Source organism: Hibiscus syriacus, unplaced genomic scaffold (assembly GCF_006381635.1).
Source record: "Hibiscus syriacus cultivar Baekdansim isolate YM2019G1 unplaced genomic scaffold, ASM638163v2 tig00110374_pilon, whole genome shotgun sequence".
In the NCBI taxonomy this organism is placed as follows: Eukaryota; Viridiplantae; Streptophyta; class Magnoliopsida; order Malvales; family Malvaceae; genus Hibiscus; species Hibiscus syriacus.
Genome location: NW_024062710.1, coordinates 157,135 through 173,427, shown reverse-complemented (window position 1 = coordinate 173,427; position 16,293 = coordinate 157,135). Strand labels below are relative to the sequence as shown.

The 16,293-nt window shown below is 31.0% G+C and overlaps 2 protein-coding genes across 4 annotated transcripts; both read left to right on the top strand.

Moving 5' to 3' along the window:
* Window positions 1-897: 897 nt before the first annotated feature.
* Window positions 898-3,083, top strand: LOC120121497 (superoxide dismutase [Cu-Zn]-like). 2 transcript variants are annotated; one of them, XM_039140842.1, is made up of 8 exons: window positions 898-984; window positions 1,554-1,642; window positions 1,720-1,821; window positions 1,910-2,005; window positions 2,172-2,203; window positions 2,335-2,410; window positions 2,609-2,662; window positions 2,831-3,083. In XM_039140842.1, exons 2-8 carry the CDS (start codon window positions 1,567-1,569, stop codon window positions 2,851-2,853), a joined length of 459 nt encoding a protein of 152 aa, XP_038996773.1. In that variant the 5' UTR covers window positions 898-984; window positions 1,554-1,566; the 3' UTR covers window positions 2,854-3,083. The 2 variants fall into 2 exon arrangements, with proteins under 2 accessions (XP_038996773.1, XP_038996774.1); XM_039140843.1 differs by lacking the exon at window positions 898-984 and adding an exon at window positions 1,063-1,087.
* Window positions 3,084-8,554: 5,471 nt separating this feature from the next.
* LOC120121494 lies at window positions 8,555-12,118 on the top strand. 2 transcript variants are annotated; one of them, XM_039140838.1, is made up of 4 exons: window positions 8,555-8,771; window positions 9,925-10,769; window positions 10,860-10,976; window positions 11,064-12,118. In XM_039140838.1, exons 2-4 carry the CDS (start codon window positions 9,957-9,959, stop codon window positions 11,880-11,882), a joined length of 1,749 nt encoding a protein of 582 aa, XP_038996769.1. In that variant the 5' UTR covers window positions 8,555-8,771; window positions 9,925-9,956; the 3' UTR covers window positions 11,883-12,118. The 2 variants fall into 2 exon arrangements, with proteins under 2 accessions (XP_038996769.1, XP_038996768.1); XM_039140837.1 differs by having other exon boundaries at window positions 9,917-10,769.
* The last annotated feature ends 4,175 nt before the right edge of the window (window positions 12,119-16,293 follow it).

Here is a 16,293-nt window from a genome sequence, read left to right as displayed (position 1 = left end):
CCATATCAACAAACCAAGACAAAGACCAAGTGAAATGTAAACAAAAGAGAGTTGATGAGAGGTCAAATGGAGAGATGAAGAAAAATAGAGAAAATAAAAATAGAAGTGTTGGGGTTAGAAATGGTGATGTTACGATGGAAGTGAGGGAGGGGAGTGCGTTCTAATTGATATGTGAATTTTATTTTTAACGGAATTAATTATTTAAAACAAATAAGATAACGATTAATAGTTAAGGAAAGGGATAAAAATCAATCAACTTTGTTGAATAAGTAATATTATATTTATAATATAATATTATAAGATTCAACAATTTAAATTAGCATGTCTAATATGTTAGAATCTATATCATGTTTTCTAAAACGTGAGAAATCAAAGTATCTTGGTCTTTTTCTTATGAGTTGATCTCAAAGGAAAGAAATTGATTAGAAAATTTCTGATAAATCGTTGATTCGTCTGGTGTTTAACTATAATGATTCATTTACAAGTTTACTAGAGCCTATCTCACCATTGTATTAGAAATAATATCTTGGGATGGATGTAAAGCTAAGCAAATTGTTTCCGTCTCAAGAACAGAAGATCGTGTTGGTTGTAAGAGATGCAAATCCACTTTAAAGAATAATTCGATAAAAAATATGTTGATTGTAAGAAATGCGAATCCGTTTTAAGAAATAATTCGATAAAAAATGTGTTGATTGTAAGAGATGCGAATCCGTTTTAAGGAACAATTCGATAAAAAAAAAAATATAGTTGAGTGGAAAAATATGCATTTAAGCCTTCTATTAACATTTTAACATGCAAGTCGGGTAGAAGAATGGAATTTTCTTATTGAGAAAAGGACACCTTTTAAGCCCAATATCCCATTGATCAATTACCAATTGTACCCTCGATAGCGGTAGGTGCACATTAATCTTGCCAGAACTATAGAAGCTTCCTACAATCTTGTTTTGTTGTTTCTTTTTATAGTCCGTAAAGGGGTGCTCTGAGGTTAGATTCTTATTGACTTTCTTATTTTTCATTCATTTTTAGGGTTTTAAAGCTTTGATCTGCTCCATTTCTATGTACTTCAAGCTTGATTTTTCTATTCAAGGTCTGCTCTTGATTTCTGTTTTTCTTACCTAGATTTTGCTTGCTTGTTGAACCCCCCCCCCCCAATTTTTCCTGCATAAGTTAAGCTTGATTTTGATGACTATGGATTTTCATTTTGTCTTATTTCTGAAGGAAGTAGCTGGATTTCCTTTTTTATTTTTGAAAGTTATAAATTTTCTTTTCATTTTAAGAAATTGTAATCTAGTTGAGAGAAGTATTCTTCTTTTTTGCTGTTATATGATTCAATGATCGTGCATAAAAGATGGTCTTTTTCTAGTTGGGAGAAATTAACTCATTTGATGAAAATTTTAGCTTTTGTAATTTTATTTTAGTGATTCCTTGAATTTCTCTGATGATTTTTGGTTGAATTTAGGACACTGTTGGATTGATTGTTAGATGTAGTACATATATTTAGTATTGATTTAGGTAAAATGGTATACTGGCATATCTAACATTGTGTAGTATAGATCACATACTAAGATGGTGAAGGCCGTTGCCGTCCTTAGCAGCAGTGAAGGTGTTAGTGGAACTATTTTGTTCTCCCAAGATGGAGAGGGTAAATCACCAACCCTGATAAGATCTCTCTGTTTTCTGTGTTTCATGTAGAAGTTTTATCTTTTCCATTTTTTCTAGGTTCAACAATTGTGACCGGGGAAATTTCTGGTCTTAAGCCTGGACTCCATGGCTTCCATGTTCATGCCCTTGGGGACACTACTAACGGTTGCATGTCAACTGGTAAAAAGTCTAAAAGTTGGCTTAGTTGATCTCAGCTTACATGTATTTGTTTTTCCGGATTTTGACCTTGTGATTGATCTGATTTTAGGGCCCCATTTTAATCCTGCTGGAAAAGAGCATGGTGCTCCACAGGATGAGAACCGCCATGCTGGTGATCTAGGAAATATCACTGTCGGTGATGATGGTAGGAATATTTGCCTTCGGTCAATGACCATAAGCTTCAAGTGGTTTTCAAAAGATTCTAAAATTTTATATTTTCATTCTTTGTTTCAATTCACGTCTTTTTTAGCAGCATGTTTGTTTTCCTATTACTTCTATTATTTATTTTGTTAATTTTGTTTGTGGTCCAGGTACTGCAAATTTTTCTATCATCGACAGCCAGGTCTTTGTTCAACTCCTCATACGTTTATGCTTACATCCATCCAAGTTTCTTTCTCTTATGTTTATTGTTGTACCAGTGTTTGACTTGAGTTTATCGCTAATAGCTGTGTTTTTTTTCTTTCAATTCTTCAGATCCCTCTCAAAGGCGCGAACTCCATTATCGGAAGAGCTGTTGTAGTCCATGCAGATCCTGATGATCTCGGCAAGGGTAATAATAGTTCAAAAACCGAACTCTGCTTAAATTATTTTCTTTCTCCTATAGTGTTTGCATGTGTACGAGCGCTGGTAAATAAGTAGTTCACTAGATCGGTCACCCTTTTGTTAATATTAACTAAGTTTCCGCTGGAGCTATGAACTGGATCCAGATGTTAGGGCATAATTTGTGACACTGCTATCATATTTGCAGGAGGCCATGAGCTTAGCAAAAGCACAGGAAATGCTGGTGGCAGAGTAGCTTGTGGTAAATTTTGTTATCTGTCACATTCGAACAAACTTTTTTTTTTCTATTAACATCTCTCACTGTAGTAGTATCATGCATGCGAAAGCAAGAGTAGTTACTATGATTTCTACTATTGTTTGCAAGTTCTTAATCTTGTAGATTGGTAACTTTTTATTGTAAATTCTGTAGGTATTATTGGTCTGCAAGGGTAAAATCTGAGCCATGGTGAGCAGAAAATAATAGATGCAGGGGCCTTGAGAGCTGTTTATGTGAGGTAAAAACTGTGTTAATAAGAGTCGGTTGTTGGTGTACTTTGTTTTGTGTTTGTCATTTGAAAAGAGTACTCTTTTGTTGGCGGCCTTTGAAATTTAGAAGTGTTTTGCGTTGGAACTTTAATGCATAATTTCTATGTTGCTCTGTAGTTTTCATTGGTTTTGCTTAACTTCTATGTTACAGGTTTTACTCGCTTAAACCACTGGATTTTTAGTTGGCTTGATAACAGAAAAAGAAGGGGGGCTTGTAATCGATCAAAGTGTATTGTAACGGACGAAAAGAGTACACTAGCGCTTCAAATTGAGTTTTGCTTTTTGAACAAATGGATCAAACAGGAAAAGAAAAATAATCCCCAAATTTTCAGGGACACAAAACATTATTTCCTTTACTTCGTTTAACATTTTCTAAATCTATTCGATTCTTCCATCAATTCATTACATTATGCATCCAATTCCTTTCTCAATCCATTAGAAGTCCTTAAAGATGTTTGGATCTAAAGGTATTGTGTGCATTCAGATACGTATGGTATTTAAATTTAAAAATATCTAAATCCATACTTTCGAATGCCCTTGCTTTCATAGATTCCGAAACATGTCCCCTCTCTTTTAAAAAAGAACATCGTTGATATTATTTTTACACTAACTAAATTACCACAATAATTAAAGAGATAATTATTATCTAAAAATGTTTTGGATTTGAGTATCAAAGGTATTTCAACGTTTATTGTTAAATAATTTAGAATTTTCTAAAATAAAAAGAATAAAAGTTTTGTTAAACAGATTTCTTTATTTTAAGAATCACAAAAGAATGTCTGAGGAATTATTATCTATTTTTTTTATTCATTTGCTATCATACCTACGTAATTAAATATATGATTTATTATTTAATTTGAACTAAAACGTGTACAAAAGTAATGTTTCAATTGAACTTATTGTCTTATTAATAAAAAATGTTATTCTTCATTAAAAATTTAAATTTAAACAATTATATCTCCTGTTAAGTAAATTTTATTCAATTAATCTTTTGAGCCCGATTTAAATATTAACATATTCTGGTATTTTAGTAAATATTTTTAAAATTTTGCAATAGAGTAAATTTGTAATTAGCAGTAGAATTCGCTAGGGGTATTAAAAAAAATGGCGATTTGACCGAACTGACACATATTTAACGAATATTTATCTTTTTAGCACCGTTTAATATATATTTTCCGAAGTGGCACCCTTTCGGCTGAGCTGGTAAAAGACGCGTCTTCGGGGACGCGCTTTACCCGTGTTTTCGCTGAGTTGGATGCCACGTGTGGAAGGTGCATCCCCGGGGACGCGCCTTCACTGACTCGACTGCCACGTGTGGAAAGCACATCCCCGGAGACGTGCCTTCCATTAAATTCCATATATACCCCCATCCATTTTCCCTAACTACCCCTCCTCCTCCCCTATATAAACCCCCTCAACCCTCCCTCATTCTTCACACCAAAATCATATTCTCCTCTCTTATATAACTCAAATTCTCCAACTATTTTTTTATTAAAATAATATTTATATAATTATTATTTATTTAGAATTATTAATTTTTTTGTGCTAATTATATTGTTTTTGTCTACAGTTATAATGGAAAACGAAATGTTGTTGCGATTGGATATTGATCATATCTCCAGACATTGCAGCTTGCTCACATTCGCATTTGGACTACAAAAATTATGTTGATCCCGTATACCAACTTTCACAAGTATTCAAGGTATATGAATTTGAGTTTCCACCCATAGGAAACGAAAGAGACCCAAATGAGATTCAAACTTGGCTTACAATTGTACCAGATCCATTGCTATTGAGGGACTCCGGTCGTCCAAAATCTACTAGAATACATTGTGATATGGATATTCGGGAGAAGTCAACAGAACAAAAACGATGTGGGCATTGTAGAAACATCGGGCACAATAGAAAAAAATGTCCAGCTCTATTATCATCATATAACCGTTAACTCTTATGTAATTAATATTGTATTTAAATGAATGTTTTTGTTTCTAATAATTTAATGTTATTGCATTTATATAATTTGTCAATGTATGTATACCTAAATAATTTTTTTAACTTTTAAATACATAAATATTTTTAATATATTTATTTAATATAATAATTAATATTATTAGTTATAAAACTTTTTAAAATATAATAATAATTCCACCTTCTAAGTAGAGAAAAATATTAAATTAAACAAATTAAAAGTTATTAAAAAATTTATGTATTCGATAACACATTTCATGTTCTGATTGGAGGATTAAATTTATTAAATTAAATTTTTAATAAGACTAATATCATAAAATATGTAAGTCTTGAAGATTAAATATGTAATTATACTAATTTATTAACTTATGCATCAATATTTTCGTTAAATATTGATAAGAGATGACTAGATTGATAACATTTAAATAATTAACTGATAAAATTAATAGATCGATAATCAAAATCAAAAATAATAATATAACCATATGTGTAATATTATAATTTCATACATTTTTCCTATAACTACAATAAAGTCAAAACTGATTTTCATATATTGTTCTATCATATTAATGTAGATAATTCACTCCACCTTTAACACACATTAACAAAATACATTTGATAATTCTTACATTATAATCGAAACACTTTACATAATATATTACTAATTTATAATAATAATAAAATAAAATATTTATTATTAAACAAAATATGTGGCAGTCGAGCTGGCGAAAGACGCGCCTTCCACACGTGACATCTAACTCAGCGAAAACACGGATAAAGAGCATCCCCGGAGACGCGTCTTTCGCCAGCTCAACCGAAAGAGTGCCACTTCCAGAAATATATATTAAACAATACTAAAATGATAAATATTCGTTAAATATATGTACTCCACCCATCCACCGCCGACCCAATATAAATTATTGGGTATTTTAAAGATAAGTACTCATTTTGCGGGTCAGGTATCTGACCTGTTATTTTTGGTAGGTTTTCAGGTTAAGCCCTAACCACAAAATTGTCCTTAAGTGGGTACCAGTCGACCTATCGATCCAATTTTCTTTTTTATTTTATTTTATTACTATTTTAAATTTAAATTTTATTTCTAATTTCAAAATTATTTTACCCTGACATTCTAAACCTCTATTTTTTTTTCAAAATATTTCACTTTACCATTTAAATTATTTTTATTTTATGTTTTTAAATTTTATTTTTAGATTACATAATTTGAATTTATAATCTTTATATCTATGTTATGCATTATTATTTTTTTAAGTTTTAAATTTTGCGTTTTCTATGTTAATTTTTAAAAAATTAATATAAATTAAAAAAATATTTTATTTGAAAATACAAATATTTGAGTTTTACAAGTACGCAATTTATGACTACCCACCTCTTTCAGGCCAGGTTACAAATCGAATCTAAATACCCAATATTTCAAATATAAAAAATTCGAATACCCTAATTTTAACAGGCAGTTTTCCGAAAAATCATCCTATGTCTTTATTTTCCTGTCAGATATCGTTTAGACTATATTTCTTGATCTAACACCCTTTACAGAAAGCACATCCCTGCACTGCGCTTTACGCTGATCTGACGCCACATAGTTAAAGCATGCACCCTACAACGCGCCTTGTTAAAAGTGTAAAAAAATCGGGTGTTAATTTTGTAAATATTTTTAAACTGGTGCCTAATATGTAATTAATTTCTGTTATGATGATATTTGTGTAAAAATGCCAACTTTATCTATTTATTTTTTGTGATATTATTTTTAACCACGGTTAATAATGTTTATTGACTTTTAAAATTAATTGTTTAAAAATATTAAAATAAACTTTTAATTTATTTTAATTACAATTGAAAGATGAAATGAATTATTATTTATTTTTTAAATAAATAAAAAATGCAATAAAAAATTAAAAATAAATAAAATTTAATAAAAATATAATGTAAAGCTAAAAAATATCACCTCTTTATTTAAAATATTCTTTATAATATTAATTTTAAAAAATATAAAATATAAAATAAATATTAAATTTTAATTTTATTAAAAATGAATAAACATTATTAACTGTTGTTAAAAAATAAATGAACAATAATTTAGTCGATCCCTCAATTGTAATTAAAAGTTTATTTTAGTCAAGTTTATAATTGTTAAACAGTAGTAGGTGTGGAAAGCTACATGAATCGAATGAAAATTCGATCGTACAAAGTCAATAACTCAAAATTGTCTAACTGTTGTCTAAATATCAACTCAATTGTACCACGAATAAACATCAAATCAAAGAGTTGATATTTTCTGTTTAATCTTCACAAAAACTGTTTTGTCTCATAATTTTCTCCTGCGTATGAGTTCCTTTCTTTTTAAATTCTTTTCTATTGAATATAGTTGTCCATGTGCACACAGAAAAATCAAAAGTAAAGTGACTTTTATTACAAAAGTCAATTGTAATTAAAAGTTTATTTTAATATTTTTTATATTTTTAAACAATTAATTTTAAAAGTCAATAAATTTTTTCAAAAATATATGAAATTTTTAAATTATAAAATATTTATCATCATCATCATCATCATTTTGTAAAAGAAATACTAATATTTTTAAATATTTTTAAATATTCTTTTGCAAATTATTTTATAACTCGACAAATTTTAATTTTTGCATGAAATTACACAATACGTATTCTTTTGCATGAATGTTATAAAAAAAAGAAGCTCATACGCGGAAGAAAATGATGAGACAAAATAGTTTTTGTGAAGATTGAGCAGAAAAAATCAACTCTTTGATCGGATGTTTATTCGTGGTACAATTGAGTTGATATTTAGACAGCAGTTAGTCAATTTTGAGTTATTAACTTTGTACGATTGAATTTTCATTCGATTCCTATAGCTTTCTACACCTACGACTGTTTAACAATCATAAACATGACTATAGGTCTTGAGAATAAAGTAGTTTAAAATTAATTTTTTAAAATATAAAAATAAACTTTTAATTACAATTGAGGGATCAAATGAATTATTATTCATTAATTATTATTTTTAACAACAATTAATAATGTTTATTCATTTTTAATAAAATTAAAATTTAATATTTATTTAATATTTTTTTAAAATTAATATTAAAAAAATATTTTAAATAAAGATGTGATATTTTTTAGCTTTACATTATATTTTTATTGAATTTTATTGAATTTTATTGGATTTTTATTTATTTTTTTAAAAAATAAATAATAATTCATTTGATCTATCAATTATAATTAAAAATTTATTTTAATATTTTTAAAAAATTAATTTTAAAACTCAATAAACATTATTAAATGTTTTAAAAAATAATATCATAAAAAAATAAATAGATAAAATTGATATTTTTACACAAATATCACTTTAACATAAATTAATTACATATTAGGCATCATTTTAAAAATATTTATAAAATTAACATATGAATTTTTCACACTTTTAAAAAGACGCGTTGCATGGCGCATCTTACCTCACGTGGCAGGACGTCTTTCTAGACAGGAAAATAAAAACGAATAAGGTGATTTATTGGGGAAATCACCATTTTAACAATCCACCAGCTTTTGTCGCATCTATATCTAAACGCAACTCGTGTCATTGTCCATTCGTTCATACTTTTATTTCAAGATTCTTTTTCTTCTTTTTACCCTTGAGATAAAATGAGAATAAAGAAATTCGAAATTTGTTATCTTTGTAATTGAAGGGATCCCTAAAACTTTATCCCCCGAACATCCACTTTCGAGGATTCAAATCCTTAATATGCTTGTTTGATCGGATTCCGTATCGGTATTCTCCGGAGTGTAATTTGATTTTGTCATTGTTTGTCTACTGGGAAACGAAGAGGCAAGGTAACGGAAATTTGAATTTTTTTTCTCAATTTTTATAATTATGGGAATGGTCTCTTTTGATTGATTATTCTACTGCGTTTTCATGGGTTCTTTTTTGTCGTTGATTTACCTGTGTAAGTTGGAATTTGACGTGGATTAACGTTCTAGGGTTTTGTAAAAGCTTACTGTTAGTGAAAATTGTTGATTGATTAGAGCTAAGATTGAAACGATTCTAATTTACTTTTGCGCGTTTTAATTTGTGTTTATTCGGATATATGTGGGTTTTTTTTGCTGTTTGACCTCTTAAGGATCATTACTAATTTAGTTGGAACTGGAACAGATTTTTGTGCACTTTCATGTGTTACTTTTTGAGAATTTATCAGTAGCTATACAAGGACTGGGATCTAATAAGATATTTAGATAAACGTGCATTGATATTATATACATTAATTGTATGCTAAACCGCTTTTGGAATACTGAATAAAACATTCAGAATGAGAGAATCACTAGTTACTTGGAAATTAAATTGAGCTTGTTTAATAGATATATGAAATTGGTGGAAGGGAAGAATAGAGTTAAAAGTTATGGCATTTTATTTTAGACTGTTGTTCCTTGTTCTAAGTAGGAGAAGGGAGAATTTTCTCATGGCCTGTGATATTTGCTTCGTCTAGTTTGGAGTCCAGCATATAACTTTAAATATTTATATCGAGTTTCTTTTAAATTGATAGTTAGAGCTTTCAATTGTCCAAATGCAAGAAGATGATCATATGTGGTTCTTAATTAAAATTGGTAGTATTGCACGACTGAGAAGAAGTTATAGCTAATCAATATTAATCTGGTTCAAGTCACAATGCGGATGTAAAAATTGTATGACAGTAAATGTGATATTTCAAGACAGTTGGAATATGTCAATGTAACACCTGCAGCCAAGTTTATCATTTAGTCACTATCCAAACATAAAAATATGAGGTGGGAATCTGAATGTGGACTCTATTTTTGGGTGTTACTCTTCTATGGGTATCTGGGACATGGTATAATTACGTCTGCTATGGAGTCTATTTTATAGATCATGCTCCACTGGCAAGAGATACTGTTATGTGTTACTCTCTTTCACGCATTCCTGTCCTGTTTTAGAATTTTATCTTCTTGCCTGCTGGTTTGACCAGGGATATAGTTGGCTTTTAAGATTCTGTGGTTCTGTCGACTATGGAGCGAGAAAATAACAAAAATGTAGCTGACACTACTGAAGTAGACTTAGCAAAATCAGAATCATCTGAAAAGAAAAGCTCTAATTTATCGAAGGCCAAATCTGATACTGCAAAGTCAGTGGCCAACAATTTCCTAAAGACGAGAAAAGCAAATGTTACTTCTGAGGTCCAGAGGAAAAAACAAAAGAAGAAAAGCACGAGCATATCAGGAGGCAGTAAAGCAATTGAAAATGGCGTTACAAAGTTAAACTCAATTGAAGAAAATCAGAAAAAGGATGCTACCACAAGTATGGAGCATGTAGAGAAGAGCCAGGAGATCCAAAAGAATCAAGAAGATACAAGTGCATCTGATAGCAAGGAAAAGATTACAAAATCAAATAACAATCCCAATAAACGGAAAAGTGGTGAGGAACCTGGCCCTTCTAATAGAAATACAAAGAATGAAGAAAATGAGGAGGGTAATAAAAGAAGAAAACGAAATGAACAGAAGGAAAAACACAATAATTCAATGAGGAATAACACAAGTGGCGAAAAGCGAGATGGTGAGGGAAAGAAACAAGAAATTATAAAGAAAGAAAAGATCGATGGTCTAATATTTATGTGCAACGCAAAGACCAAGCCAGATTGTTTCGGATATTATGTAATGGGGGTACCAGCAGGTAAAAAGGATCTTGTTATGGGCATTAGGCCTGGTGTTAAGCTTTTCCTCTATGATTATGATCTCAAGCTTTTGTATGGGATTTATGAGGCCTCCTCTTCTGGTGGCATGAAACTCGAGCCCAAGGCTTTTGGTGGGGCTTTCCCTGCTCAGGTACCGTTTTGTTTCAGCCATCTTCCTTTATGTACAACTTTTCTTATTCGTTACTTTAAGGAGATTTCTGTACCAATGACTTTGTTTCAGGTACGGTTCAGTGTCCATGCTGATTGTCTTCCTCTGGCAGAGAACATTTTCAAGAAGGCAATCAGGGAAAATTACGATGAGAAAAACAAATTCAAAACTGAACTTACTGTTAGACAGGCAAGGAATTGTTTTCTTACCTGTTAGTTTGATGTTCATAGTTTCCTTTCATATTTTTGCATTAACAACATCCAATATTTCCATTAGGTTCGGAAGCTCACAGAACTTTTTCGACCGGTTCCAGTTAAATCAACTGCGTCACCTTTTCACCGCCCATCAAGGGAAGTTCATGATAGACCAAGGGAAGCAAGGCCCCCATCACATAGGGAAGCTTCTCTTAGGGATCCTTATACCAATATTAGTGCTAGAAGTTATGCTCCCTGTGAAAGGGATCAGCGAGTTGGATATGGAGAGTTGGCATCTATTAAGAGGGAGGATGGTCATGATTTATACCCTAGTGAGAAGGAATATAGGACTTATAGTCTTCTGGGGGACAGAAGTAACTTGACTCCTCAGCATCGTATCACTCCTTGGTTAACATCTTACATGGGAGATCACAGAGAGGCATCTCTGCGACAACCAGATATTGTATACAGGGAACCTGTGCCTTCGCAGAGAGATACAGTTTGCTCTGATCCTCTTTACTCAACTGAAAGAGAATACCGGACTTATGATTTGGGTGCTACACGGGAAATGCAACCAACAGTTTCTGCACGAACTGCAAACACATCTGTAGCTGGTGCTTCTACCTTGGACTCCTATAGTACAGATCCATATTATGGCCGTTATTCTGGTGATCCATTGGTGGACGCTTACCTACCTCGCCCGAGAGAGGCACAGCCAATTGAGACTGATCTTTTGAGGAGGGAAAGCAACCAAGTGGATAGGTTATATTCTGCATATCCTTCTGGTGCTTTAATAGATCGGAACCAGATACATCGTCATCGAGATGTTAAACCTGCATCTGCTTCTACATCAGTTTCGTCCCGGTATGCCTTTGGTGGTTCATCGTTGCTTTATCGCTGAGAGTTATCAGTCCCTTCATATCGCCAGCACAAGACATGTTCTTTTAAAATTAATGTTCTCTTTGCTGGTTATCTCCATGCATGCTGTTGAACTTCAATAAGCTACTCTGTTAAATGGTATATGATACATAATTAGGATAACAATGCAGTTATCTGGATGTGTTTGAATGTTTTGTCTGACCATTTTGCCAACCTATCTATTCAGCCTTTTTGCTAACAGCCACATTCTGTTTTCATATGTTTGCAAGATTGACGTCTGAATTGTATGTTTCTTTGATTAGGGTCAGAGTACTGTAGGTTTTTGATTTATACATTGAGGGATCGAACATCAAAAATTCATTTTAAGAATAGTGAAACTTGTTAGGCATGAATAAAACAACAGTAATGGTGTCATTGAAGTTGAGGCTATTTTTGGACGTGGCGATTGTGACGGAGGCAGTAAAAATTGAACTGGTAGGTTGTTCCCCTCTCCCTATCTCAAAAGCCACGGCAACCGCACCTATATCTAATGCCGAGGCCCCTATCTCGACCTTCGATGACACCACCTTTGTACTGAAGATGTTTGCTTCGTTTTATTTCTCTTGCATTCAGCCATCTTTTACGAGAATGATGGGTTTAAATGAGTTGTATTTGTATTGTTTTTGTTTTTTGAAATTAGGTTTCATCTCAAGAGAATGATGGGTTTAAATGAGTTATATTTGTATTGTTTTTGTTTTTTGAAATTAGGGTTCATCTCAAGTTCATACGTTTCTTATTGTTTTGAAATTGAATGTGTAATTGATGTGATTTGTTTGTTACTGACCTAATAAACTGATTATATTTACTGATTATACCGAGAGAGACAGAGAGAGAGAGAGAGAGAGGCTACATTACAACAAAACACTAAAGTTTAGAGTTTTACTTGAGTAAGCCAGTACATCTATTATATATAAGTTTAAAGAGCTTAAATATACAAAAGGTGTCTAACATATGTCTTTAGTTTCAGTTTAGTGTCTAACATTTATTTCGTTTTAGTTTGGTACTTAATGTTTCATTCCGTAACTCAAATTGGGTCAGACCATGACGGATCGTTAAGTGACACTTGTCACAATATGGTAATTTTAAAATTTTTATTTAAAATTAAAAATTTAAAAGTATATATATATTTTTAAAAAGAAAAGACAAACTTTGAAAACCTTCATTTCAACCCCTAAACCTACCCCGACCACCATCTTTTGTCGTCGATGAAGCTCCACCCCACCTCTCCTTCCCCAGGCAACCAAAACCTCCATGAAATTGTGACTGATCGACGGTCGATCGATGGCGAATCAACGTTTTATACCTTGCGAACCCTAGGATGAAATTCCCGATCCCATGCGATTCCGACGGTCGATCGACCATCAATCGGTCACGATTTCATGGGGGTTTTGATTACTGGGGAGGGGAGGTCGGTTGGAGCCTCATCGATGAAAAAGGCGGTGGCTGGGGTAGGTTTAGGGGTTGAAATGAAGGTTTTCAAAGTTTTGGGTTTATTTCAAAATTTGCATTTTCTTTTTAAAAATATATATACTTTTAGTTTTTTAAATTTTAAATAAAATTTTAAAAATTATCATATTGTGACAAGTGTCACTTAACGATCCGTCACAGTCTGACCCAATTTGAATTACGGAATGTAACATTAGACACCAAATTGAAACTAACAAACGTTAGGTACTAAACTAGAACCTAAGGCATACATTGGACAATTTTTGTATATTTAAGCCTTTATTAAATAATGTACTTGGATTAAATCAAAAGCACAAAGTATGGAGTCCTTTTCTTATACTTCGTAGCAATTATTCTATATTTAATAAGTAAATAGAAGTATTGCTATTCAATTCATTAATTGATTAATCTAGAGTGAGGACAATAAATATTTATTATAAGAATTATATTCTCAATTCAATTCAATTTATTATATTACACATGGTTTCTTTTTCAAAGTAAAAGAAATTCCAACTTGAATTGAACTATTTTTCATTAAAAATATTATTTTACTTCAAACTTTTTAGAAAGAATTATTTTGATTAATGTGCTTTTAATTTTTTTATCTTTATGGTATAAAATAAATAAATTATTTTTTCTAAATCGCATGACATGATAACTAAAATAATTACTATCTAAAAATAAATTTAGCAATTACTATAAAATTCAATCTATTTTTTAAAAATATTTTCCTCTAAATCAAGATTTCCCCAATTTAAAAAAATTATCTCTAAGATCTCGGCCAATTGCCGTCGTTCGCGACGGCCGGTTTCCAACCCCGATGTCCAATGAAATGTATTTATCTCTAATTTTATTTATCCATAACGTGAATCAGTAGTAGAAGGAACTATCAAATTAGAGGATTAAATCAAAAGCACAAAGTAGGAGTCCTTTTCTTATACAAATATTTTATGCAGCAAATTATTTATAAGTAAAGATAAGAATTGATATTCAATTAATTAATTAATTAATCTACAATGAGGACTGTGAATATTTATTATAAGAATAGTCTTCTCAATCCAATTTAATTCAAGGTACAAATGGTTTCTTTTTCAAAGTAAAAGAAATTCCAACTTGAATTGAAATATTTTTCATTACTAAAAGAAAATAAACTTAATTTACATTGAATAAAAAGAAAATATTTGACATAACTTGCACTAATTTTTACAGTGAATCCAAAGATTACTTTATTTTATTTTAGAATAGATAATTATCAATGATTTTGATTCAATAGAGATTGCAACTTCAGTTGTTAAAAAGAGTGTTATTTTTCATAGATCTTGAGTTTAAATAATTACCGTAAGGTGTATGTTGTCAATAATTAATTAATAATTTTTTTAAAAATATTATCTTAAAATTATCTCATACTATTAAAACACAATTTCTTAATTAAAAAATTATCTCTTTTACCAATTCATTACTTTAATCATGAATAGAAGAACTATCAATTTTTATTTCCGAAACATAATAAAGAGTATTAGAAACTTAAGTTTGATTTGAAATTTTGAGTTATTTGAGTTGGACAAATCTTATTTTATAACTCGAATTTGATATCGAGTTTATAAAATTCAAGTCGAGTTGAGTTTTCGAGTTTTTGTTTAAATTTAATTATAAATATTTATATCATAAGACTATTTAAATTCAATTTAAATGATATTTTACAACCATATACAATATATATTTTTCTTCGTATGTGATATATATACATCGTACAAAGTTAAGATACTCGACTCAAACTTGAAAAATAATTCATTAATTACTAAAACTTTTGAGTTATTCGAGATATGTTTTATAACTCGATTTAAAAAAAAATCTGAATCGAGCCGAATTTATGAAATTATAACTTGAATTCAGTTCTGTAGACACTAAATTTTTGCCCGTTTTATTTTATTATTATTATTATAATTGTTATAATTATTATATTTTTATTATTATTAATAAATATTATTATTACATATTATAGGCCTAAATATTAAATCCCAAAGCCCAGTTTACAAGCCCTATTAGAACAGGCCCACGAAACCCTAAAACCCAACTAGGGTTTCTCTTATCCCAGCCGCCTCTTCTTACCACCATTGGATCTGGCTTTGATCCAATGGCTCAGATGATTCCAGATGAAACCTTAGGGTATCATCACCCTAGGGCCACGTTTCCAACCGCCTCCTCAGCTACCACGCGGCCGCCGCCTCTGCTGTCGACACTACAGTGCCACGTCACCGTCGAAGACTCCAGAACCAACAACCACGAAGAAGACACACAACAAACAGGAACCACAGAGCAGACGAAAAACAAACGAAAAGAAAAGGAGGAATACTTACCATCATTGAACCTTTGAAACGTCACCGGAAACCTTCGGATTTCGAAGGTAAAAATCTAGATTTACTCTGATTAGGAGTTTTTTTAGGGGAAATCAAAGCCAGATTCGGTATTGGGGTAGTCGGGTTTCATTTTGGTGTAAGTTATTATTTTTCGGCCACCGTCGGTGGCTGGCGGTCGACCAATGACCGATTTCCCTCCGACGAGGGAAATCTAGAGAGAGGGGAGAGCATTTTTCATCTCTCTCTTTTAGAGAGAGAGAGTGAAAAATGAAAAATAAAAGGAAATGGCCATTATGACCGACCATTTTGGGTTTATATATTCCTTCTCAAACGACACCGTTTTGGGGAGGGTATGTGTGTAATTTCACCAATGACCAAACTATACACGCTATACCTATAGTTTCATATTTTATATTTTAGTCACCAAATCTAATTTATAAGTATTCTGATTCGGTTTTCTAATTTTTTATTTATATTTTAGTCATTGAAACTAACTTCTGAACTTTTAATTTGGTATTCGAATTGCTATTTATTATAATTTAATCCCTGACCTAATTATATATATCTTAGGTTAAATATCTTATTTAGTCC

What these genes read in the sequence shown, in the direction of transcription:
- LOC120121497 (XM_039140842.1), top strand. Translation starts at nt 1,567, where the DNA reads ATGGTGAAGGCCGTTGCCGTCCTTAGCAGCAGTGAAGGTGTTAGTGGA. An exon ending in GTTCTCCCAAGATGGAGAGG is followed by an intron (nt 1,643 to 1,719) that starts GTAAATCACCAA and finishes CATTTTTTCTAG; the next exon opens with GTTCAACAATTGTGACCGGG. An exon ending in TTTCTATCATCGACAGCCAG is followed by an intron (nt 2,204 to 2,334) that starts GTCTTTGTTCAA and finishes TCAATTCTTCAG; the next exon opens with ATCCCTCTCAAAGGCGCGAA.
- LOC120121494 (XM_039140838.1), top strand. Translation starts at nt 9,957, where the DNA reads ATGGAGCGAGAAAATAACAAAAATGTAGCTGACACTACTGAAGTAGAC. An exon ending in GTGGGGCTTTCCCTGCTCAG is followed by an intron (nt 10,770 to 10,859) that starts GTACCGTTTTGT and finishes ACTTTGTTTCAG; the next exon opens with GTACGGTTCAGTGTCCATGC. An exon ending in CTGAACTTACTGTTAGACAG is followed by an intron (nt 10,977 to 11,063) that starts GCAAGGAATTGT and finishes TATTTCCATTAG; the next exon opens with GTTCGGAAGCTCACAGAACT.